Source organism: Leguminivora glycinivorella, chromosome 6 (genome assembly GCF_023078275.1).
Source record: "Leguminivora glycinivorella isolate SPB_JAAS2020 chromosome 6, LegGlyc_1.1, whole genome shotgun sequence".
NCBI classification, from domain to species: Eukaryota; Metazoa; Arthropoda; class Insecta; order Lepidoptera; family Tortricidae; genus Leguminivora; species Leguminivora glycinivorella.
The window spans coordinates 5,139,197-5,166,648 of record NC_062976.1 but is presented as its reverse complement, the minus strand read 5'-3'; the positions used below and the strand labels follow the sequence as shown (position 1 = coordinate 5,166,648).

General features: G+C 39.2%; 2 protein-coding genes across 10 annotated transcripts in view; one reads left to right on the top strand and one right to left on the bottom strand.

Moving 5' to 3' along the window:
- The window catches only part of LOC125226820 (GTPase-activating protein skywalker), a 162,571-nt gene extending 159,780 nt beyond the window's left edge, over window positions 1-2,791 (bottom strand). For 8 of the 9 annotated variants that reach the window (XM_048130934.1, XM_048130931.1, XM_048130929.1 and 5 more), the window contains exons 1-2: window positions 2,365-2,791; window positions 1,191-1,407 (exon numbers count right to left, since the gene is read on the bottom strand). In XM_048130934.1, the coding sequence (XP_047986891.1) occupies window positions 1,191-1,299 (109 nt within the window). In that variant the 5' untranslated portion in view covers window positions 1,300-1,407; window positions 2,365-2,791. The remainder of the gene's footprint in view (window positions 1-1,190; window positions 1,408-2,364) is intronic. The other variant, XM_048130933.1, reaches the window with a different exon arrangement.
- Window positions 2,792-5,126: 2,335 nt separating this feature from the next.
- On the top strand, window positions 5,127-27,167 carry LOC125227190 (maestro heat-like repeat-containing protein family member 1). Its single transcript, XM_048131438.1, has 12 exons — window positions 5,127-5,327; window positions 5,408-5,585; window positions 6,654-6,825; window positions 10,436-10,625; window positions 11,083-13,921; window positions 14,263-14,416; window positions 15,270-15,530; window positions 16,826-17,040; window positions 20,743-20,940; window positions 21,534-21,813; window positions 23,460-23,697; window positions 26,073-27,167. Exons 1-12 carry the CDS (start codon window positions 5,297-5,299, stop codon window positions 26,255-26,257), a joined length of 4,941 nt encoding a protein of 1,646 aa, XP_047987395.1. The 5' UTR covers window positions 5,127-5,296; the 3' UTR covers window positions 26,258-27,167.
- Window positions 27,168-27,452: the final 285 nt, after the last annotated feature.

Sequence of the window (27,452 nt, the reverse complement as noted above, 5' to 3'; positions counted from 1 at the left end):
TCCGTATCCGTATCGCTATTGCTAACGGCTCACCCACGACATTGGTCTAAGCGCTATCAGCTAACGCTACATTGGAGCGAGACTAGCGATGGGACTTTTCATCGCACGTATGGCTGCCGCTCACCGCTGTCGCTCTTAGACCAATGTCGTAGCTGGGCCGTTACGCTATCGCTATCGCTATCGCTATCCCTATCGCTATCCCTATCGCTATCCCTATCGCTTTCCCTATCGCTATCCCTATCGCTATCCCTATCCCTATCCCTTATCAAGACGTTTAATGATATAACACTTTAAGTTCTCGCGCTTTGTACACATATTTAAAGTCACATACAGGTCGAACGCGATTAATTAACATTATTTTTACCTTTTTTCCCAACGTTTCGGCCAGGTTGCACTGGCCGTGGTCGCGGAAGAGTGACATCCCAGCAAAATGTCACCGGAGATGTAAACAACACAAAACTACCCGATATTAATTTATATAAATGTTCGGGGTAGACAAATAAATATAATCTACCCGCTTTTAGTTAATGTTTATTTCCCACCATGTTTATTTTAAAGGTAAAAATAATGTTAATTAATCGCGTTCGACCTGTATGTGACTTTAAATATATGTTTAATGATTTCTTATCAAGTGCTAAAATATAAAGTTTCATGGTTTTATCATTTAAAATTAAGAAATCCCATACAAACTTTCAACCTCTTTTTCAACCCCTTCATCCCTTTTTTTCGAAATGAAAAGTAGCCTATGTTCTGTCTCAGGGTCTAAAGATTGTCTGTTCCAAATTTCATCAAAATCGGTTGCGTGGTTTAAGCGGGAAAGCGTAACAGACAGACAGACAGACAGACAGACAGACAGACAGACAGACAGACAGACAGACAGACAGACAGAGTTACTTTCGCATTTATAATATTAGTATGGAGTATGGATAGTATGGATTACCAAACCAACTGATTATCTTATAAATATGTTCTGGCTAGTTCCAGAATGTTTTATATAATTTATTCACTCCAGGTATTGGCTGTTGTATTTCTATTATTGCTATGTATTTTTCATGTCACGCTTAATCTTGAAAGCACCAAGCAAACAAGTAACTTTTTGAACTTTGTTTTTGAAAGAAATCAACTCTTATTTTAACCATTTCCATAGTGCAATAAATTATAAATATAATGTATTTAAACTGTAAACTCACCTGGCGGGCTATCGGTGAGTATAGTAATTCCGGTGGGGTCAACATGCGGCGGGAACGCCTCGTACATGTCGGCCTCCTCTTCCAGCACTGCCGACAACATGGCTGGCATCACTACACAACACAACACTACACAGTCCTGGCTGCCTCGGGCTCACGCGCATGAGCCCGCCCGAGCCATTGCCGGTCTAGGTCAAATCTTGCTGCACCATCTTCAAGTCTGCAAAAAATTAATTGTATGAGACAGTATTCATAAAGACTACTTGAATGGCGACTATGTGGAGAGAAACATCATCAAAAAAGATTGCAGATGCGTAGGGCTGACAATATCAAAAGGACTGCTGGGAGGAAGTGGCTCCAGATCGCACAGAACCGTGATGAGAACGCATGATGAAGGCGGCCTACACCCAAAGGGTAGAATCATGCTGAAGAGAGAGAGACAGAGAGTATTCATATACTTTCTAGACTTTGGGAGAACTGGGGGTAGGTAGAATAGTAGCACTTGTTTTTCATTAAGCCTGTGATACACTTGCCAGTAACTTAAACAATTGACAAAAGCATAGTAGCTTATAATCCGGGTGGAGTAATAGTTATCTGCTGATAGCATAAGTGCTGGCTCAATTTCAGGGTTAGAGGCAATGGTCACTTTTTGTAGGGTAAGAATTTTTAATAATTTATGGACAAGAATCTTTTTATGGAAAAATGTGCATTTCATGGATCATTATATGTTATGCAAATCTTCTCTAAAACTTTCTTCAGATTATTCACTAGAGGGTATTTCAAAACACTCCTGATTTTCATCCCGTTGTACACAAGAAATGATTACTGATGAATGTTACTAAATATTTGATGAACAAAGTGGTTAATTGGCAAGCTTGTCTGATGAAACCATTCTAGATTATTCATGTTGCAATCTTATTAGCAAATTCTCACTAAGCAATAAAAAATGTCTTACACATTAGACCTCTATAGCAAGGCGCACTCACAGACTGAGTTATCAACACTAATCAAATCATTACACCAGATAAGTGACTGGCTGATTCAGTTACCTAATTGATTATAATTAAACCTTGTTTGGATCAGCTGATCCCAGCCGCTGCCAGCACTTGACATGTTAAAGCTATTTTAAGAACCCAGCTTCAATGTCAACTCAACTTTTACTGCAGAAAGGACTTACCGCAATCCTGGCGGTAAATGGTACGGAGGAGGGCTTGCGACTCCGTAGTTACTGCTTTAGGGTACCCCAGCGACTAAGGCCCGAGCCCGAGCGCTCCCGGACCGACGCAATCTCGATTAGGATAATAGCTCCCGACCGTCGCTTTGTCACTTAAACGAACCACACTGAACAGTCTGAACATCACTCGGCATCAATAACTGACCATACGCACTCATACATTGTATTAAAAGATCAATTTCACTGATAATTTCGACTTTGTTAATCGAATTATCGTTATGCCGTTTGTGTCAGTGATTATGTCTTGCGATTGATATGTGCGAATAGTTCGAATTCGATTTTTGCGGGGAAAAAACTTCGGTTAGCCCGGTCGACAATGCGAAATAACACGTCCGCGATTTGTGGGAACGCGAGTACTCGCTCTCGCGCGGTCGTCGCTCGGAATGCCATAGACTTTTGACATAGACGTGTCAGCTGTTTCTGCCTACAGTGAAATATGGGGGTTTGATGTTGCAAAAAAATGATTCACCGTTTTTGTGGTTTTTATTGTCTTTTTCAAGTGCAATTTATAGGACATTCGTCTATTTCAATTCAAGGCATTGATAATAATATAAGCAGTATAAGCTGGCAAACACAACTTGTCTGTTAATAAGCAATAGGAAAATTATATTCTTTTTATTTTGCAAATAAATTATTAATTTGAAAGTCATTAAACATAGCATGAATCTGTCAGGCACAGATCTCTGGCTAAGCTCCAAATGCAAGAAATTTGAACTTTTTCTTGTGACAAGCTTGTTTGACCAACTATACCGACCCAATAAAATTATACTCTTCAAACTACACACAAACACACAGCATACGCGCTGGTACTTTTGAAAGTTTTGAGTTGGGACAATTGGGACGGTTTTTTTATATCAAGTTCACGAAAAACATGTTTTTTTTACTTCGATATTCTTTGATAGATATGTGATATGATATGAAAATACGGCATTTATCGCGAAACATAAAATTATAGAAAATAAATGAGCACGCTATACCTGCTCACATACTAAAGTTTTTTTTAATAGACTATGCTGTGTTTATTTATACTCAGCTTTGCGTTGAATGAAGGTCAAACCGCTTATCAATATTTAGTATCAGTGTTAAAGTAAATACTTTCGTCCTATCTGTTTTGTTTGTATAATATGCATAATCTTAGGATTTTGTACTCTTTTTCAGCAGGTAAAAGTGAAGTTTGGTTTAACTAGTACAGAAAGTGCTTTCTTGAGGCGATGAGCATTATGATATAATATATATATGTTCACATTTCCAACTGTCTTAATAAATGCATATTTTACTAATTTATACTCATAAGTTTAATTACCCGATCCACCTAAGGCCAAAAATTATTGTTTACAATATGAACATTTCCCTTATTTTCTGGAATCTGGCAACATGCAAATATTCGTTCATGACAACGGGATAGTTGTATTTGGAATACAGCGTGAGTGACAAGGATACACAGAATTCTGAACATCAAACGAATACGTTTCAAATTATAATGTTGATTATTAAATTAATTATTTACATAAACGCTATCAACTGTGTTTGATTAATTAACAAAAATTTAATTTATTTGTCATTGTATCGATTGTTTGCATTTCAGTAGGTGTGTATAGCAACATTGCAAAACCATAGACAAATAAGTTACGAAAATCCTACTATTTGGTAGAAAATTCAATGAACGCTAAGGCCGGCAAGAGACAGTCTGAAAAATTCATAATCTTGAAAAAGATTAGTATGCAACCTGTCAGTTCAAACTGACAGAATTTTCAGATTGAACTGACAGAAGCTTACAAATCTTTTTTAAGATTATGAAATTTAAGACTGTCTGTGGCGTGCCTAAAGCAAAACCACAAACAAACATACATGTATATAATATAGACTGTCAAGCAAATCTTGCCACTAAATAAAAACATGCAATTCCAATTTTTATTTATTTATTTAAACTTTATTGCACAAAATTTAAAATGTACAAATGGCAGACTTATGCCAAAAAGCATTCTCTGTCAGTCAACCATAGGGCCAAACAGAGATTCATACAAATGGTATAGAGAGAAAACAAAAAGGTGATTAATTCAAAATAAAAGCAAAATTATGTATTAGACTTTTACAAATATAGATATTTATAATAAATATTTTAAACATTACATGTAATACATACAATAAAATAGAGCATGTCTGATGTTTAGAGGGAGTGGATTTTAAAGGTGACTAGCCTGGACGCCGAAAGATTTTTTTTTATTGACAAGAGGCAGCAATCTTTTTTTTTTGCAATTGTAAATTAGTATTTTATGCAACTGGTGTTCAAAAGAGGTCAAAAAACTCAGAGACGCGTGGCGTAGGTAAAAATTTTATGGCGAAGCTAAAAATTGTTAATAAAGACGCCACAACTATTTTTTACTTAGTTAAACAACGTTGCATATAATACCTTTCTACGTACATGCACTTACTTTTTTTAATAGTTTTCTTAAATAACTTTCGTGAAATACACATTGCTTTCCTAGATTTTGGTGCAAGGGCTAAGGCAATTTCCCCAAAGTATGTATCAATGAATGATTGTTTGTGTGTCAAAATAAATCGAGAAAAGGCATTACAAACATATGAACAATGTAACAACATATATTTGATGGAAAAAGTGAACATCCTTTAAGGTATCTTTTTAGTAGTACATGATAGCCATAGTCTTGACTAGTCAACTCATCACATGGTAGTAGCATTTTTATACTTTACGTGGCAACATTATTTTTCTGACGGCTGTCACTGTCAACGTCAGATTTACTTTCGTCATGTCACTTGTGTTTGTGAAATAGTTGCTTATAGAAAGGAATAATAAGCATACAGCTGCAATATTTTACATTATATCGTCTAAAAGAAAACCAACCTTGATGTAAAAATGCCATTAAACAAAACTGAAGCACTAAAAGGTTCGTATTAATCGGGACTACAGGCGTTTACTGTGTAACTTTTATAGGGCTTCTCAAAAATATTTGTAACTTGTTTACAGAAACTGTGACAGTGCTAATAAATGCTATAGGAGATAAGGAGAACTCAGTCAACAATGTTGTCATAAAGTCCCTTACGAAGATAGCGAATAACTACCCGAATGAAGTGATCGATATATTCTGTGATTATTACAAGAATGCGACATTCGTCAGTGGTACACATTTGGGAAATATTGTGAAGTGAGTATTTATTTTATTACTTTATAAACTGAGTGAGTTGCATATTTCCTTGAAGTATTGGTTACCTACAGGACTATGTATTTAAATGCTTACTTCTGATTATGGTCCCAATAGATCATTAAGTCTATAAAAATACCTGTAACTAACTCTCTTTTGGTATTTGGACCAGGCTCCAAACAAAGTTGCCCATGGTCCCAGTGGCAACTATACGGTCTTCCTACCTCACAACCCATGTAATAAATAAATTTTATTCTAGTCATTTTATTGTTAGACCAAAGTTGCGGTTTTAGCAAATAATAATATCAGACCAAAGTTCAAGGTAAAATCTGAGTCTCTTAACTGGAACAATTACTATTTATTGTAATGTACGAGTCCTTGTAATATTTTCCCCTCCGTTTAAGCCACAAGAGAAAAGCTAATTATTAAGGTCCTAGGTAATGTAATAGGTAAGGACTTCATACAATTTATTTGCGGCCGAGAATCTCGGTCGGACCTCACTAATAAGAATAAAAACAACTCTTTAGTCTTTATCCTTATCTCTCTTTGTTAGTGATTATTGTTTTATTTAAGCTTTAGGGTTTTCACAGCATTGTATTTTTATACTATGTCGTGGCAAACAAGCCTACTGTCCACCTGATGGAAAGCTTGCATAACCTATGGACACCTGCAACTCAAGGAGAGTCACATGCGTGTTGCCAACCTATTAGAAACTTGTACATTCCCTGTTGCAAGACCTTTTCCTTTTGCTTTTGTAAAACTAAATTGAGCATTCACTATGGCTGGGCGTTGCCAAAGATGGTAAGACTGTCAGCTGTCCCCTCCCCCTTTACAACTAAAGTACATTTACTTTGTACCTGTCCTTCTTGGCCATTTGCTATAAAATATGACTGATAACAATTTTGTAGATGGTCTTATAATTATGTTAAATGAATGGGGCTTTTATATAATGAATGTATTGCACCCAGTTAACAGAAAAAATTTTCACAACATTAAGCCCTGGAAAAAAAATTGTCTGTATAATTAATAATGTTAGAATTTTCAAATAAATTCCATCCATAAAATTTGCAGAGTCCTGGAGCAAACATGCGTAAACCAAGTGAAGCGGCTGGACAAGGCCGTAGCAGAGGAGCTGACGAGCAACATGCTCCGCATAATGACAGAGAATTCGGAGCCAGACCCCGCTGTGCAGATGGGGGCGTCCGCTGTGCTGGTGGCCATTGGACATGAGCATCTAGATCTGGTATGTTTTCTTGCTGGCACATGCTTTACAGTTTAAAAGTGGCATGTTGTTGTTGATCGTCCTAGGGCACCCCATGGTGCAGCGTCCGCTGTGCTGGTGGCCATTGGACATGAGCATCTAGATCTGGTATGTTTTCTTGCTGGCACATGCTTTACAGTTTAAAAGCCGTTAGACAACTCCGCATGTTGTTGTTGATCGTCCTAGGGCACCCCATAGGTGCATAGGGCCTCCACAAGATCCTTCCACGCCTTTCTATATTGAGCCACCGCCTTGGCCTCGTTCCAACTCAGTCTGAACTCCCGCAACTCGTTCTCTACGCTCCGCCTCCAGGTGTGTACGGGGCATTTGCGGGCTCGCTTTCCTCCTTGAGGCCGCCACTCAAACGCGATACTGGCGCTGTTGGTAGCTCCTCTTCGAAGGGTATGACCGATCCATCTCCATTTCCGCTGAGCCACTTCCTGTGCGATCGGAGGTTGTCGGCATACACTCCACAAATTCTCATTTCTTATGGTCTTCGGCCAGAAGATACGGAGGATCGACCCGAGGGACTTATTGACAAAACATACTCTGCATAATGACAGAGAATTTGAAGCATCTGGATCTGGTATATCTTCTGTAGATTATCTTGGACATGGCAGGCTGACGAGTAATAGGCTCTGCATAATGACAGAGAATTCGGAGGCGGACCCCGCTCGTGGTGATTGGACATGAACATCTAGATTTGGTACGTCTGCTTTTATATCTATTGAAAAATCTTGTTGGTAGGTACACACTTTATAGTTCAAAAACAGGTTTAGGGAAGTAAAACACAAATAAGAAACGGGTAAAACAACACATATAATTTTCGGGTTTTACTGGACTGGACTGGCAAATAGTGATTAAAATACCTTTTAATTAACCAAAAATCGACCATATTTTTGCATTAAAATGGTTTACTATGGTTATGATAGTTACGGTTATCACTATATAAATTGCGTGTTAATTTAACATACTCTTCATGGTTTGAATACTTTGAATTGAAACGGGATTGAAAAGCAAATAAATCGAAACTATTTATAATAAAAGTAACGCATAACAACAAGAATCATTTCGATGCCCTTTATAGGCTAAGAATAAGATTTTGCTGTACTTTGGTACCCTCTTCAACTTTTCAATGTATGTAATGTATCATACATTTCCGAAAAATGAAATATTCAAAAGGTCTACGTTTGAAATTGGTTGAATGTTCCAACCAATTGCAATCTTAGGCCACTGTAGAACCTTGTTACAGTAAACATCAGAGTAAGTTTTATGGCAAATAAAACACGGGACGGGGTTAATGAGACAGGGTTCTAGAGTGTCCTATTATACAAATACAGAACAAAGGATAAATTCTACCAAAGCAGACCATACCCTTTAGCACAACTTGCCTTATCACGCGCGAGTCCATACTTGAAGTCGCGCTTGATGTATGGAATAGAATAGAATTTTATTGTATAACTGTGTACATGCATAGGTGTTTTTAGGGTTCCGTAGTCAACTAGGAACCCTTATAGTTTCGCCATGTCTGTCTGTCCGTCCGTCCGTCCGCGGATAATCTCAGTAACCGTTAGCACTAGACAGCTGAAATTTGGTACCAATATGTATATCAATCACGCCAACAAAGTGCAAAAATAAAAAATGGAAAAAAAATGTTTTATTAGGGTACCCCCCCTACATGTAAAGTGGGGGCTGAATTTTTTTTTTATTCCAACCCCAATGTGTGATATATTGTTGGATAGGTATTTAAAAATGAATAAGGGTTTACTAAGATCGTTTTTTGATAATATTAATATTTTCGGAAATAATCGCTCCTAAATGAAAAAAAGTGCGTCCCCCCCCCCTCTAACTTTTGAACCATATGTTTAAAAAATATGAAAAAAATCACAAAAGTAGAACTTTATAAAGACTTTCTAGGAAAATTGTTTTGAACTTGATAGGTCCAGTAGTTTTTGAGAAAAATACGGAAAACTACGGAACCCTACACTGAGCGTGGCCCGACACGCTCTTGGCCGGTTTTTTTTATACAAGAAGTATCAACAGTTGCCTGCTACGGCGCGCGCGACAAGGCAAGTTGTGCTAAAGGGGCAGGTGTCTTGAGACTAGACTGCTAAAATACCAGATTACCTCCATACTAGATTATTGACTAAGCTGTGAAACATATATCGGATGTGAACACTACACATTAACATATGTGATGTGCGTAACCAAACACCTAAGATAACAAGTTTAGCGAAAGAGCACATGCATACGATTATGTAAATGAGGCCATAGTCATTGTTATTGCTTGGTTACATGAATCATTTGAGTAAATAATTGTAGGTGGTTTCATGTTGGTTGTTGGTTTTGTTTTATAATATAATTTTAGTAGGTTTTATATTGGAACGGGGAAGTCCTTTAATTATATTAAACTAGTTTTTGCCCGCGGCTTCGCTCGCGTTAGAAAGAGACAAAAAGTAGCCTATGTCACTCTCCATCCCTTCAACTATCTCCAGCTAAAAATCACGTCGATTCGACGCTCCGTTTTGGCGTGAAAGACGGACAAACAAACAGACACACACACACACTTTCCCATTTATAATATTAGTATGGATATCGTCACTACTTTGAAAAAATCTTGTATCTCATGCTTCTCCTCAAAGTTAAAACGCAGTAAGTCTATATGCATCTATACATACTTACTACAATTTTCTTTTCATTGACAGACAAAGATACAAGTTTTTTTTAAAAGTAGTGACGATATGCTGGTTTCTCTGCTGTTTACTAGTGCATTGATCGCTGCCATTTTTACCACCAGTCCTGGAGAGTCCGTCTGTCTGTCTGTCTATATACGGCTGTATTATTAGATAGTGTGTCTAGGTATTTAGCATGGTATTAAGTCAATAATTATGCAGACAAAGTCGTAAAATAAAAAATATAGGTTACAGGGTTAGGTAGCTACTTAGAGCTTTCCTTTTCGTTTCAACCCCGTATTGTTAGACAGCTTCTAAATATTTGTGTGCGAGCGCTGAAATAAACGGTAATTCAGAGGACGCCAGTTCAAATCTTAAGCAAAATAGTATTTTTCCACTTTCCAATTCATTCTAAACTTGAAGCGTCGATTGGGACGTTTATGTTATGTTAAAATTTATATATAACTATCTATTGCCCGCGGCTTCGCTCGCGTGGAGGTAGAAAGAGACAAAAAGTAGCCTATGTCACTCAGGTCACTCTCCATCCCTTCAACTATCTCCACTTAAAAAATCACGTCAATTCGTCGCTCCGTTTTGCCTTAAAAGACGGACAAACAAACAGACACACACACTTTTCCATTTATAATATTAGTATGGATTACATTTTAAAATATTCGCTCTAAAAAAAAAAAAAATTACATCAATCCTATTTTATACTTTTAGACCATGAATCCTTTAGTATGTCTTCTAGGGCCACATGCACCAACGAAAATGGAGTGTTAACCCACTATTTTATATGGAATTTGACAGATGACAGCCCACTAACCCTAAGTTAAGTGGTTGTTGCAAGTGAGCCTTAATGTTCCACGTTTCCATCATGAGCAGAATAAGGACAGATTTGATTATACATTTCGTTCCAGGTCCTCCGGTCCCTTATAAACCAGTTACCAGCCTCCTCAGTGCCTCACTACACGATCGCGCACACTCTCGGCACGCTGGCGGCAGTGAACACTCGCGCGACAGTACCGCACGTAAAGGAGGTGCTTTCCAGGATGCTGCCTCTGCTGCCGCTGTTGCGACAAAACGCCAACAAGCAGGCTTTTGCTTACGGTCAGTATCACTCGAATAATGTTTCTTCTAGCTGATAGACCAGGCACCCATACGAGGTGTCATATACTCGGAAAATTTGATACTTAACACCGAGACCAAATGGACCAACTGAGCGGTATAACCAAACGTTCGGAGACAGCTAGTTTGATCCCACTTCTGGACACTAGATGCCATGTTTTTTTTTTCTTTTTATATACATTTCGCAGCTGGTAACAATTTCGACTCTTCCCATCGATATCAAATGGACCAACTGAGCGGTATAACCAAACGTTCGGAGAAAGCTAGTTTGATCCCACTTCTGGACACTGGATGTCTTGGTATTATTTTTTCGGAGCTGGTAACCCTGCGAGTATCCTCAGTGCCTCATTACACGGTCGCGCAAACTCACGCTATCGATAACCGACAATTTGATTCATATGTTTAATATACATTTTAACTTTGCGTTCTCTTTCCACAGCGTTCGGGCACTTCGCCGTCGCCGTATCCGAGCAGATCGGCGACAACGTCGAAAACGACAACATAACCTCCATCAAAGACAACTTCGTCACAGAATTCTCTCTCATCTTCGATGTCTTATACAACCAATGGCTACCCTCCAACGAGCCGAGAGTCGCCGAATCAGTTCTTGAAGCTTTGGGCCCCATCACTAGACTTATAACTGAAAGACAGTTCAACGATACGGTCAATAAGTTCATGCTTTCATTGCTCAGTCTTTACAGAAGACCGCAATTGAATCTATATTACGTCAGTCAATGTATATCGTACCTACTCACGCCATCGCCTCTCAACCCAAAGCTAACACTACAAGACAGTGTCATAAGCTCTATAAACCATGTCTTGTTTAATCTAGTGCTTTTAGAACCGGATTACGATCAGCCACATACAGTGAAAAACCATTTTGAAGTTCTACGCTGCTTCGATCATATGACTACACAGTTTTCTGACCATACTGTCGAAGGGCTTTTACATCAGTGTAGGAATAATCAGGAAAAAGACAGAATGAAAGCTGTTATCGTTCTGACTCACTTGATAACTTCTTCACAGATATTTATCGAAAGATACGCTGCGAAATTCATAGTTTTACTCAAGATTATGACAGCGAACGAACAAGGGCTTAAAATGAAGAAATTACTCGTCAAAGCTATTGTAGGATTGGTATATAGAAACTGTATAACAGTCGCGGAGGATTTCGCGATGGTCGAGTTCATAATAAAACACTGCGGCTTTGAACCAGTAGGGAATGTCCCAAAGCACGAACTAACAGATTTGCATGACACGTGTAAGAGTTCTTTAGTGCTGATGTGTAATACTGTGACTAGCGTAAGGACTCCTTTACGAAACCTACTTCTTAACGCTTTGACAGTTGAAGAGTTCACTCCTTCTATGTCGACTGTCAGTCATTGCTTAACCTCTTTACTTCACAACAACTCCGACGTCATTGTTGAAGACCAGAATGAGAAAGCTGTTGAACTAAAATGCTCTCCCGACCTTGTTTTCATTAGATGCATTACACATATAGCTGTTCCTGAGGAGATCGAAAAAAATAAGAATTTGTTGTTGTTTTTGGAAGAATATTCAGGAGATGTTCATAAGAATTTAAAGAATTCGTGGACTGTTGAGATTCAAAGGCTATTAAAGTTTGTTGAAAAAAACGAATCTCAGAATCAATGGCATGGAATGTTACTAGATCTCCTAGTATCAGCAGTGGAACAAGTTAATAACAATAAGTGGGTAGAAACTATTGCTACATTACTGTCTCAGCAAATAAATGGGAAGAAACAGGGGAATGTAATCAAAGGAGTATCTCTTCAGTATTTAGCTATTCTTTCTTGCCACATGTCTAACGCTGCTGTTGTCGAAAAAGTCTTAAAACTCATTCTGCATCAACTCAGATCTATTCCTATGGAGATTTCTGATTATGTCAGTGAAACTATAGGTATAGCTTCAAGACAGCATGGAGAATTTGTGCTAAACGAACTAGATGCAGCTTACAAAGATAACGAAGCTAGAAGAAGCAGTAAATTGCTTAACTTCTTATCTTCAAGAGCGTCTAGAAGCGACGTAGAGCTTGGCATCGTTAAGTACACCATTATTATTTGCTACGGAAAAGTTGCTCACAACTGTTTGGATGTACACGTTTTGGCAAGGCTTGGGGAGAACGTTACAGCGATCCTCTATGAGATTCTAAAGTCTAACCCCCAGTTTGACTTATGTAAAGCCAGTATAACTACTCTATACGAAATAAGTAAGGCATTATATCCAGCGTCACATCATAATATCACTTTGAGGAACCGATGGCAATTGCTCAATGCAGTTTTAGAGCAAATATACAACTCGAACTTAGAGAAACGTAACGTGGAACTGTACCCAATGATTGTAAAAGCATCGAAAGCCTTAACTAAGCTACAAAAGGGGATTCTGCCTGAAGAAAGGAACACGATTCTTCGCGTTTTATTCAACAGTGTCTTTGGAGAACTTTCTTCTTACAAAAGGAAGTATGAAATGGAAGGGAATGGTGACAGAAACGATCTTCTAGCCAAGACTTTAAATGACAGCTTGTCTTTACTACACAGGCTAATCCAAGAACTGATCATACAATCAACTTGTCTCAGCACGATTGATGATTTAATAGGATTATTGATCGAATGGCTCCGACACGAAAATGATGAAATCAGAACTGCGTCAATACTAATCTTACAAGTCATGTTCGACACGTATATCAAAAACGTAAAACTTAACTATGAGACTCCGAGCAAATTCGGTCAGATGGGTTATCTACTTGGACTAATCGTCCCTGGCATCGCCGATACAAATTTCCCTGTCAGACTAACTACAATAGATTGTATAAAGGTGATCATACAAATCCAAGATTTATACGAAGGACACACTGTAGAACCTAACGATGAATGTATGGTCGACTTAGCTGAAATGCAAAAGAATGTTTTAACTAATGATTTGGGGATGATAAATGATTATTGCATGATGTTATGCGATGTGATATCTCCTAAGATTCCTCATCATCATACGATGCAGTTCGTTGAAAGTTTGTTAGAAGGTTATGATGACCAGGAGTTGAGAAGTGAGGGGGTTAGTGCTGTCTTAGATGCGTTATTCGTCAAGCGTGGTCAGGATCTGTTTCAGTGTATAGAGAGGATCGTAGAAGTATTGTTGGGGACGATGGACCGGGTGGGGGAGAGTTCGAGAGAGAAATTGATGGGGCCGCTGCTCTCGTTGGCTGGGCATCATACCAATGCTGTCACTGCTATGCTGTTGGCACAGAGGCTGCCTTTCAAAGAGTAAGACTTATTTTTTAATTTTTCTTTGAAAATCTTAGTCCCATAACAAAAGTTGTTTAATATTTTGTAATAGTTTCAATACGGGTTTATTAGCTGAAATAGACTCACTTGCCAGTGTTCGATGGACCTTAAACTTCATAAAATATACAATGGGAGTGACAATGTAATATTACGGTACCATCGATCTGACCTAATGATAGTGATGATGGACACAAGTGGTGACCATAGCTATTCTATTTATAATAAAGTATTGCTAACTTAAGTATGAAGCGAATGTACCTATAATTATTGAAATTAAATGTGTAAAAATCTTTAAAAGGTTATCATATGTCAATTTTCAGATCAGTAATTAGTTGCTGGCGCCACCTTGCGGGAGACCAAGGCCTAGCTACTTCCATCGTTGGCAACTTCCTTCGTCTCATGGAGTCTATAGAACTTTATGAAGACCCGTATCATATAACAGATAACCATATTGCTGCTTTACAACCGTTGACTGTAAGTACCCTATATCTTAAAAAATACTACAAATTCTGCATATTTTTATGTTTTGCCCAGCCAAAGGTGTTTCTCCATTTTTCCTTTTTTAATTTAAAAATATGTAGTATAGCTCACAAACTTTTCTGTGTGATAGAAATAAGTTTACTGTCAATACCTTAAGGTTGTCTGGAAGAAATCGCTCTTTAGCGATAAGACCGCCTGTTGTTTACCTTTGTTCGTGTTTCTTCCTTGTTTTGTATTGTTGTATTTTATCAAGGTGTGCAATAAAGAGTATTGTATTGTATTGTATTCTGTTTGTAGTTTTAAATACAAGTAGTGTGCCTAAGTCTTATTTCATTGCAAAGAGCCTTGGAGCATTGAAGATTGAAGAGAGATTATAGTCTACAACGGTAGCGCTATTTAGCTAGACGAAACTGTTATTATTTAATACTTGCTTTTGCCTCGGCTTCGCCCGCGTACTTATCTAATCTTGTCCATACTAATATTATAAATGGGAAAGTGTGTGTGTCTGTTTGTTTGTCCGTCTTTCACGGCAAAACGGAGCTACCAATTGACGTTATTTTTTAAGTGGAGATAGTTGAAGGGAGTGAGAGTGACATAGGCTACTTTTTGTCTCTTTCTAACGCGAGCGAAACCGCGGGCAAAAGCTAGTTTTCTCATACAAACTTTGGTTCCCCATTTCACCACAGGTTTTCAGGTGAATTTTGAAAAATCCTTTCTTAGTGCTCCTCTACACCTTATAAGGAACCTACATGCCAAATTTGGAATCTCTAGGACCAGCGGTTTCGGCTGTGCGTTGATATGTCAGTCAGTCAGTCAGTTTCTTCTTTATATAACATTTCTGTTTCAGTTAATAAGCGCCCTCGGCGAAATGCTTCAAGAAGAGTCCATGAGTCCTATTTGCGAGTCCAAATTCACGGACCTCTTCGCCGTCCTCTACACAACATTAGCCTGCTACATCGAGGCAGAGCCACCAGCTTACGCACCGACTCAGAATAAGTCTCAAGAGAGATTTGGGTTCATACCTAATAGGGACTCGATTAGACTGTCGCCTGCGAAGATTACTATTAATACGTTTAATGCGTTCTTGGATCGATCGGGTTGTTCTAAGGTGAGTTGGAAACTCTTTTTTTAAATCACTAAATTAATTGTAAGGTGAAAGTACTAGTGCTCTAAGCTGCACTAGTATTAGACATGGGCACTTTATATCAAAGTCATAAAAGTTAAAATTGAACAACGAATGTTTATGTGACGAATTTAAACCTTGTCACTTTGATATAAAGTGCCCATGTCGAATACTAGTTCAGCGTCGAGCACTAGTATTTTCAACTTACAAAATTATATAAAGGTATTACTTACTTGCTCCTTTGCCTCAGTGCCCCAAAATGAGACTTGGCCTCCGATACAAGACAGCGCCTCTTTTCCCGGTCCTGCCACATCTCGGACACTGGCGATTAAATATATGAAAGAGGCGCGTTCCTAGCACACAGTCTAAGCTCGAGTACGCGAACGCGTACCATGCTTGTGTGAGTGAGATATGACAGGTCGACTGTTCGCGTTTTTGACAGGCGGTAACTGTGAGGTAACCGAGAAGGGGTGGGCGGCACTTTCAGCGGGGAGCGGGAGTGGCCATACTGTACGATAGTACTCTTTATTATACTGTGGTCCTGCGCTACCTCTCGCCATTTCTTGACTTGGAGTTCGCACAGATCCGCCTCCACCATGTCGCTCCAGCGATTCCTAGGGCGTCCGGCAGGTAGTCCTCCTGCTTGGCGACCCAGGTATACACAATAAAACAACACAAATCAAAAACAAAACACACACAATTATAAATTACATTACTAAAATTTAACATGCCTTTTCTCACAAACTATACTTTTTTTATTATCGAACGTCAATAATTATTAGGTATTATGATATTGTGCTAAAGAGTTGGATTAAGTTCCTAAAAGTTTCTAAGAACAAATAACAAGAATAAGTATAAATATTAAAGACAACATTTAAGCTTTACATTTTTTTACCGATCTAATTTCCCGATAGGATTTTACTTTTTACCATATTTACAAAAGAGCGAGAGCATAACTTAGCATTCTACGATACTTTTTAGACGTTTATGTCGTCTATTCTTCAGTTTTAATAACTGGAAGTAGCAGGCCGTTCCTATCGCACTATTTGTAAGTGCGATAGGGACGGCCTGATATTTTATCGTCTATCGCGCGACCATGCTTCCCGTGCAGATCGGCCGACCAGCCCGTCTGGCGAGACGGACAAATGTCGCCGTCGCTATTATTTTGTCTAAGGGTGCCGTTCCACCAGAGAAGCGGTACGTGGATACGTGGGCGGTACAAACACATCCAGGTAGCGCATCTCTGAGGAAAGGCACACCAATATTTATCATCATTCCAGGTGAAAGAAGCCTGCTCGCTATGCCTAAGCGTGGAACACGGCGACCCCAGCACGACCATTCTAGAACTCGCCCCCATATTGAGTTCGTCCATCGCACGTTGCAAACCCGCACTATTACCCAAACTCGTGTCGCGGGTCGCCGCGCATGCTAGGAGTGCGCTGCCGCCGCAGAGAGCCGCGGCGCACGCCGCCGCTCACGCTGCCCTTACTTACAGGTACTGTGGGACTTATTATAGTAGGCTCTATTAGCAAAGACGCAATTTGGCTTTAGAGCCAATTTATCAACCGCAGATGCTGTACACGAACTAACGGACTACTTAGTTCAGGAACTAGATAAGGGTAATAAGACAATCGGTATCTTCTTGGACCTTGCAAAAGCATTTGACACCGTTTCTACTGCAATCTTACTGCACAAGCTTGAATTACTTGGTATAAGGGGCACACAAAACAAATTAATCGCGAGCTACTTAGACGAAAGAACCCAATGTGTAAAAATAGATAACATTATCAGCTCAGACTTAAAAAACACAGTTTTTGGTTTACCACAAGGAAGCGTTTTGGCCTCTACCCTATTTTTGGTTTATATTAATGACTTATGCAATCTAAACTTAGACTGTGGCAAAATTATTTCATACGCAGATGATACTGCCCTACTTTTTTCCGCAAAGTCAACAAATGAGGTACACGAGCATGCCCAGCACGGATTTAATATTGTAACTAACTGGCTAAAACTTCACCTACTAACATTGAACTCTGACAAAACGAATTTTATAAGTTTTGCCATGCGGAAATCCTACCCGATTCCCAATAATCTAAAACTCTACGCACATACTTGTGAGGATACGACAAACAACCATTGTTTATGCCCGTCTATAGCCTGTACAGATAAAATCAAGTATCTAGGAGTGATGATTGATGAAACCCTCTCTTTTAAAAATCATATTGAAGTACTGTGTAATAGAGTTAGGAAATTAATTTATGTATTCAAGAAACTTCGTTCTATCAGTGATCACAACTTAATCAAGCAAGTTTACTTTGCCCTGTGTCAATCGATATTAACATATTGCATTTCATCTTGGGGTGGCACAGCTAAAACCACTCTATTAAACTTAGAAAGAGCCCAGCGAGCGGTGCTAAAAGTAGCTACTTCCCGACCTTTTTTATACCCTACAGATCTTCTTTATCAATCATGTCAAGTACTAACTGTTCGTCAATTGTTTATTTTAAGCGCAACATTAAAGCAGCATGGCCGAATATCCTTCAACACAGATTATAATAACAAAAGGCGGAAAGATATCGTTTGTATTCAAACCGTACATAGAAAACACGTTTTCTCATCTAGATTTTTCGTCTTTCTGGGGCCATTTCTGTACAACAGGTTAAATGCAAAATTAGACTTATATCCACTTAGCTATGTTTGTTGTAAAAGTGCTCTACGACGAGGCCTGCAAAATATGACGTACGATGATACAGAAAAGTTACTTATGGTTGTAAAATAATTACCTATTGAATATACAATGAATATATATGTAACATAGTTCGGAATCTACGAAAATAAGTCTTGTGTTTATTTTCTTATAAGTTTTATTTTAGTGAATAATTAAAAATAAATCACTAATTTAGTCCTTCCTCTGCCTGAAACACAGGAACTATCCTAGCTCAGGCATTTGTATAAAACATCTCTTATATGTATAACAATTCTTAGCCTTTAAGAACAATCACTGTACAATTATGTTTTTATTAATAAATTATTTGTATTTGTATTTATTTGTATATAGACGCCTGCTTCCCAGAGACCCCTCAGGTAAGGGTCACGGATTGCCATTTGTCCTATTGTAGTGTATACTAGCCATCCTGAGTTCGTCCGTCGCTGCAAACCGGCACAGCTGCCTAGACTCGTGTCGCGGATCGCCGCGCATGCTAGGAGCTCCCTGCCTCCTCAGAGAGCCGCGCCGCCGCTAATGCTGCCCTTACTTAGAGGTATTGTGACTTATTTAGTATCAAAGTCATATGTAACTCCGTATAGACGGATAAAGTCTAAGAAAAAAACGTAGGTACCTCCAAACCATAGTGAAAAAGGTACGGTGGCAAAGATGGCGTTACACCTTTGGGGTATGCCCGGCTAGATGGCGCTAGTAAAAATATTTGACATTTTAACACATATCAAGCTAAGAATATGGGCCAAATTGTCAAAACTGAGATTCAAATAATCGATGGAATCAGGCGTTACTTTGCGGAAATCCATGTTAATCGTAAACTAGAACTTTCCTTTGCTAATCCGCGAATAGATAACGTGCAAGTCAATCAGTGCTAACCTGTTATAATTACTTGCGTATTTTTGACATGCAATTAATTTTCCCACCCTCCCACCGCAAAAATAAAAATAAATACGCAAATAAATATAACAACCCACCACCAAAAATACAAAACTCGACACGGCATCATCAGAAAGAAGCGAATGGTTATGGTTAACAATATGTTGTATGCGGCACGTCCTTCTGAACCGGTTAAGAGGTGTCAAGCGAGCATTACTTATGTTGGCAAAGTGTCAGAGGACATTTATAAGATTTTGAAGTCAAACGGCATTCCTGTGGCCTTTAGGACAAATAACACTTTGCACTCCAAGCTTTGTAACGGCAAAGATAGGATCGAGAAAGGGAAAAAATCTGGGGTTTATAAGTTGAGCTGTGATGTTTGTAACAAAGTGTACGTGGGCCAAACGGGCCGCAATTTCACTACTAGGTATAAGGAGCATATGGCATCATACAGGCACAACCATCCAGAGAGATCCAATTTTGCAAAGCATTTGATAGAGAGTGACCATACTGTATCAGAGAATCATTCTTTTGATGTTTTACATGTATGTGAGAAAGGGCTGCGTTTGGGGGTTCTGGAACAGTTGGAGATAATTAGGTACAACAATAAGGGGTTAATCCTTAATGAGCAGTTGAATGTTGCGTCATCGCCGTTATTACGAATTTTTCCATCTAACTTGCTTGGTAGGGGGGGTGGACAAAGTATAAATATGGCCGACCATTCTGGGGACGATCAGTCAGTTGCGGGACTTCGGACCGTCAACATCAGCTCCTGAGGATGCCTCGTAGAGAGGCGAAACACGTGTCGAGTTTTGTATTTTTGGTGGTGGGTTGTTATATTTATTTGCGTATTTATTTTTATTTTTGCGGTGGGAGGGTGGGAAAATTAATTGCATGTCAAAAATACGCAAGTAATTATAACAGGTTAGCACTGATTGACTTGCACGTTATCTATTCGCGGATTAGCAAAGGAAAGTTCTAGTTTACGATTGAGATTCAAATGTTTTAAGCCTGTGTCGAGAGATGGCAGTTTATACACGTAATTACACATTTTACATTGACAGTAACTCTCTATAATACTCAATCCTCGTTTTTTAGTATATAGTGTCAAGACACTTAATTTGATTTTTGTTATATTTAGTTTTAAGCTAGTTGTAACCTATGGGATCATTATGCCTGAAATAAAAGCCTTTTATTTTTTTATTATTTATATAGGCGCCTGTTTCCCAGAGACTTCTCTGGTAAGGAGTCACGGATTGCAATTTGCCTTATTGTAGTGTAATAATATTAGCCATACTGAGTTCGTCCATCGCTGCAAGCCCGCACAATAACCCAAACTCGTGTCGCGGGTCGCCGCGCATACTAGGAGCGTGCTGCCGCTGTAGACCACACCAAATTCAAAATAGTTTTCTGTTTTTTTAGATATAAAAAAAAATTGGTGTATATAACCATCGACACTCCTTAATAAATAGGTATGTACACCAGTATGAGTTGAGAAACGCGCAATGTAGAAAAAAACGTACGATCCCCTTTTTGTACAACTTTGACTGATAACAACAACAACAATTTTGACTGACATTTAACTAATTAATTTTGTTACAGATGCAACGACAACCCAGTCCTCATCGAGACAGTGCTCGCCATCTTGAATATAGGTTGGAAGGACGAGCACCCTCGCGTGCGCGCCACGTGTCTCCGCGGCGCGGCGGGCGTGGCGCAGCTGCGGCCCGAGCACCGCGCACAGGCCTTGCCTGGCGCGCTGTCTGCGCTCAGTCAGGGGGTCGATGCGCCCGTTACACAGTAAGACTCACTTTAATATAGTCTTTTATCTTCCAGGTCTCATAGAAAGCAGCCCTCATCAGCTTAAATACAGGTTGGAAGGACCAACATGAATCCCAACATAAAAGGTTTGCGCCGTAGAAGAAGGGTTGTCTGAAGCGCTATTATCGCTCGGCATATATACCTACTCTGTCAAACTTGTTTGTCAGTAAATAAGAACAAAGAAAACTATAGGTATCCTTTTTTCTAGAACCATAGAGAAAAGGATGCATATAGTTTTCTTTGTTCTTATTTACTGACAGACTTGTTTGACAGAGTATATGCTCCTGTTTCTATATAAGACATTTCTGAAACATATTAGTTACTTACATGTAGTTGAAAGTTTTCAAATGTCCAGGTTTCTTTATCTTTCATATAATCCATATGATCCAGCCGGCTGATTTCTACCGTGGCAACTAAGTACTTGTAAACTACTCGTTTCTGACTTGAAAACCTCAGCCACGAAGTTGTTGTGAATGGCAGCAGGCTGGCAAGTTTTCTCGAGGTCTGTAGCGTTTCATCGAGATCAACTTTCGGTTGTTCCTATTCGACTAACACGTTTCCCTTTTTTCCAGAAAATCAACAGAGAACGTCCCATTAGCCGCCATCCAAGGCCTAAGCCGCCTCCTTCTCGACCTAGACAAGCTCGACAAAGAACACGACCGGGAACTCCTCTCAATATCTCAGAAAATCCGGCCCTTCATGAACACAGAGTCAGGCCAGCTCAGAGAGAGCTCTATACGGCTCTTTGGCATAATAGCAGGGCTGGTTAAGGGAGAGCTGATCGAGCAAGCAGTTAGTTCCCTGCCTTGTTTCCTGCTGCATTTGTGTGACAACAACCCGGCTGTAGTCAGGGTAAGTTTTACAGATTACAGAGATTACTATATCCGTCTATGAATACAAGGGTCAGGGCAGCTCAGAGAGAGCTCTATAAGACTGTCCGGGATGATTACAGGAGAAAATTCCAGGTTCGGACTTTGGCAGGGTCGCCATGTAATATTAAGAGGGTTTCAAGCTATCTATAGCCCAAGACGCTCTTAATATGATACAGGGCTGGTTAAGGGAGAATTGGTCGAGAAAGCAGTTAGCTCCCTGCCTTGTTTCCTGTTGCATTTGTGATAACAACCCGGCTGTAGTCCGGGTAAGCTTTACAGATTACAGAGATTAATATCTCCGTCTATGAATACAAGGGTCAGGGCAGCTAAGAGAGAGCTCTATAAGACTGTTCGGAATGATTACACGAGAAAATTCCAGGTTCAAATCTTGGCAGGGTCGCCATGTAATATTAAGAGGGTTTAAAGCTATCTATAGCCCAAGACGCTCTTAACGTAATACTGGGCTGGTTAAGGGAGAGCTGATCGAGCAAGCAGTGAGTTCCCTGCCTTGTTTCCTGCTGCATTTGTGTGACAACAACCCGGCTGTAGTCAGGGTAAGTTTTACAGATTACAGAGATTACTATATCCGTCTATGAACACAAGGGTCAGGGCAGCTCAGAGAGAGCTCTATAAGACTGTTCGGGATGATTACAGGAGAAAATTCCAGGTTCGGATTTTGGCAGGGTCGCCATGTAATATTAAGAGGGTTTCAAGCTATCTATAGCCCAAGACGCTCTTAATATGATACAGGGCTGGTTAAGGGAGAATTGGTCGAGAAAGCAGTTAGCTCCCTGCCTTGTTTTCTGCTGCACTTGTGTGATAACAACCCGACTGTTGTAGTCAGGGTAAGCTTTATAGATTGCTATCTAAATCTTCCTGAAAATCTTGTAGTTTATCCATACTAATATTATAAATGGGAAAGTGTATGTGTCTGTTTGTTTGTCCATCTTTCACGACAAAACGGAACGATGGAGAGTGACTTAGGCAACTTTTTGTGTCTTTATCATCTCCCACTTCCCTAAAATGGGGGGTGGATGTTTATATGGAGCATTCAGCAAATTTCGAATTTAACGCGAGCGAAGCCGCGGGCAAAACCTAGTAATTTTTATAAATGTAACTTATTAACTACAGGACACTGATAGCGCGCCGCCAAGTGGGTCAAACCAACTTCGTGTCAGAGTCATCATCATCCTCCTCGCGTTATCCCGGCATTTGCCACGGCTCATGGGAGCCTGGGGTCCGCTTTGACAACTAATCCCAAGATTTGGCGTAGGCACTAGTTTTTACGAAAGCGACTGCCATCTGACCTTCCAACCCGAAGGGTAACTAGGCCTTATTGGAATTAGTCCGGTTTCCTCACGATGTTTTCCTTCACCGAAAAGCGACTGGCAAATATCAAATGACATTTCGCACATAAGTTCAGAAAAACTCACTGGTACGATCCGGGTTCGAACATTACTTACTCATTACTTCGTGTCAGAGTATTAGAGTATAATTGTGTATAGTTTCTACAACTCATTATAATGTATAATTATGGTTTTTAAATAAATAAATTGTACTGAATCCTGTGAATTACATTAACAAATACGCAAAAATCACAATAAATAATCGATTAATTCGTTACAGGCAAGCAAGTTCACCCTCAAGCAGATATTCAAGATCTTCAACGTAAAGAAATCCAACGATCTCATCCAAACACACCTACTAGACGAAGGACGACTGTACCTCGACGAGTTTCTATCGGCTTTGCTTCGGCAGTTGGCGGATGAGATGCCAAGCAGCGTGGCCAAGTGTATCCAGAGTAGTGTCAACTATTTGCACTGCGCTAGAGAAGAAATAAAACCCTGGCCACCTTTGTTGATAGGTAAGTAAGAAAGGTTGACTATAGCTGGATGAGTTACTATTTACTACCAGCTTTGCTTCGGCACCGGTAGTCGGATGAGATGCCAAGCAGTGCGGCCAAGTGTATCCAGAGCAGTGTCAACTACTTACACTGCGCTAGAGAAGAAATAAAGCCCTGGCCACCTTTGTTGATAGGTAAGAACAAACATTAATGGTAGACTAGCATTTTAGAAAGGTTGACTATAGCTGGATGAGTTACTATCAGATTTGCTTCGGCAGTCGGATGAGATGCCAAGCAGTGTGGCCAAGTGTATCCAGAGTAGTGTCAACTACTTACACTGCGCTAGAGAAGACATAAAGCCCTGGCCGCCTTTGTTGATAGGTAAGAATAAAGATTAATGGTAGACTAGCATTTTAGAAAGGTTGACTATAGCTGGATGAGTTACTATCAGATTTGCTTCGGCAGTCGGATGAGATGCCAAGCAGTGTGGCCAAGTGTATCCAGAGCAGTGTCAACTACTTACACTGTGCGAGAGAAGAAATAAAGCCCTGGCCGCCTTTGTTGATAGGTAAGAATACACATTAATGGTAGACTAGCATTTTAGAAAGGTTGACTATAGCTGGATAAGTTACTATCAGCTTTGCTTCGGCAGTTAGAGGACGAGATGCCAAACAGTGTGGCCAAGTGTATCCAGAGCAGTGTCAACTATTCGCACTGAGCTAGAGAAGAAATAAAGCCCTGGCCGCCTTTGTTGATAGGTAATTGGTTGATATGTGAGTGTGTTTAGTAAAACGTCCCACTTTGTCGGTTACCATTAAGGCTAGATTTACTTGTATCTTTATATGAATAAACTGACAAAGCGGCTTTATAGCAATCGACAAAGTGGGACGTTTTCCCCGTGCACACTCACATATGATAGGTAAGAATAAACATTAATGGTAGACGGAGTATTATAGACGAAGGTCGAATACTGGATGAGTTTCTATCGGCTTTGTTTCGGCAGCTAGCTAATGAGATGCCAAGCAGCAAAATGAAGCCCCAATATCTGGAGCAAAATGCATTGTTGAAGTGGGAGCATATCGTCACTACTTTAAAAAAAAACTTGTATCTTCGTTTGTCAATGAAAAGAAAATAGTAGTAAGTATGTATGGAGACTTCCGGTTGGGACGCCATCTTAGCGGTTTCGTGTCGTGAATAATTTATTTTTCTTTTACTCATTAATGTTGTTTAAAGTGTAATATTGATAGCTTATTATGCAGTAAACTAATGGTGTAGTGAGAAGCTGATGAAGAATTGTTCTCGAAACGCGTTTAGCCTCTTTTTTGTCGTAAACGGCCGGTAGTCCACGTGCTCTTGTAAAATCTAGCTATCAATTTACAAGTGCTAAGTCACCGTACAATGTCGTACTTACTGTACAAAAATTACTAATATTAGCTCATATCACCTTGACACTGGCGAAATAGTCCCAATGGACTGAAGCCATTTAATTTTAAAAACTGAACTGAAGTATGTATGGAATGCATATAGACTTACTGCGTTTTAACTTTGAGGAACAGCGTGAGATACGAGATTTTTTAAAAGTAGTGACGATATCTTCTTTAGGCACTGGTCCCACCATAGCGAGTAAGCAATGAGCTAGCGGCCATAGAAACGAACAAAATATATTCTCGCTCGCGCTATCATCACCACTCTTTTATTTACACGGGAGCTGCTATCTTTTGTTCCTTTCTATTAAAGACATATTTAACTCCGTATAGACGGATAAAAGTCTAAGAAAATAACGTACCTCAAAGCCCTAGAGAAAAAGGTACGGTGGCCTAGATGGCGTTACACCTTTGGGGAACGCTCGGCTAGATGGCTCTAATATTAATATTTGATATTTTAACACATATCAAGCTAACAATATGGGCCAAATTGTCAAAACTGAGGTTCAGCTTTAAGCCGACCGGTTTGGCTCAGTCGGTAGTGACCCTGCCTGCTAAGCCACGGTCCTGGGTTCGAATCCCGGTAAGGGCATTTATTTGTGTGACGAGCACAGATATTAAATTTGTTCTGAGTCATGGATGTTTTCTATGTATATAAGTATGTATTTATCTATTTAAGTATGTATATCGTCGCTTAGCACCCATAGTACAAGTTTTGCTTAGTTTGGGGCTAAGTTGATCTGTGTAAGGTGTCCCCAATATTTTTTTTTCTTTAAGTTTGTGTCGAGAGATGGCAGTCTATGCACTGTGATTACACATTTTACTTTGACAGTAACTCTCTATAATACTCGATCCTCTTTGGTTTCTATCGACGATTGTTCATTCCTTACTCGTTTGTGATGGGACCAGTGCATTAGGCAAATGTAACATGAAGATTACCAGTTCTTCTAACTTTTCTCTTATCATTACCAGGCCTCCTCTACGCTGAACTTCACCGCATATCCGAGAAGCACCCGGATGACGTAGACCTCGACCCTGACGTCACTGCCACCGCCAAGACCCGTCTCTTGACCCTCATTAAAGATAATAACCCAATAGTGAGACAGAACTCGGCTTTAGCCCTGGCTAATATATGCCTGGTTGAAGCGAGCGATTGACCCGTTCCGATGTATTTGTACAAGGGGGTTCAGTTTACGAGACTGTTTTAAATGTGCAAAAAAATTAAAGTATAAACGTTACTTGTGACTAAAATATCTTCTTAAGTAATCCAAGAGCGCAAGACAGTCTCTTGACCACCATTAAAGATAATAACCCAACAGTGAGACAGAACTCGGCTTTAGCCCTGGCTAACATATGCCTGGTTGAGGCGAGCGATTGACCCGTTCCGATGTATTTGTACAAGGGGTTCAGTTCACGAGACTGTTTTAAATGTGCAAAAAAATCAAAGTATAAACGTTACTTGTTATTAAGAAATCTAAGAGCGCAAGACATGTCTCTTGACCCTCATTAAAAATAATAACCCAATAGTGAGACAGAACTTGGTTTTAGCCCTGGCTAACATATGCCTGGTTGAGGCGAGCGATTGACCCGTTCCGATGCATTTGTACAAGGGGGTTCAGTTCACGAGACTGTTTTAAATGTGCAAAAAATCCAAGTATGTATAAACGTTACTTGTCACTAAAAAAAAACTAAGTGATCTATAAGAGCGCAAGACACGTCTGTTGACCCTCTAGGATTATTAACATAACATAACCCTATAGTCAGACAGAACTCAGCTGAGTAGAAAATCTTAGTACCGAAGAGGTTTTAGGAAAAACAGTCATAAGATTATAATTTTATCAGTTATTTCATTGTGGATATTTTACAATGTAAGAAAATTAGTGGCTTTTCCATCGGAGAAGAATCCTTATGTTCCTTGTAAAATAAGGACGTTTTTATTAACATCTCCTTAGGAATATTTCATGAAAAGGACCTTATTGTGAATAAAGAACTACTTTTTATCAGGAATGTCAAGCATAGGTAAGTAGTTTAAGTACCCTTCTATAGCCACAATTCAATTGTTTTTATTTTAATAGGCTAGTTTCCTATACTTAAAATAAAATATTTTATGCAGTGCACGAAATAAAGCACCACAAAATTATAAGAAATATATGGACAGTATTGTTTTAATTTTTATTTAATAATTATAGGTGTGACGTCACTTCAGTATTTCAGTAATTCATATTAGCAAATCGTTTTGACAGTTCTTAAAAAGAAGCTTTTATCTTTTATAGAATATCTAAATGGAAATTTTAATTATTATAACAAGTTGAAATTGTAATTATTTTTATGAATTAATTATTGGCGTTGTAA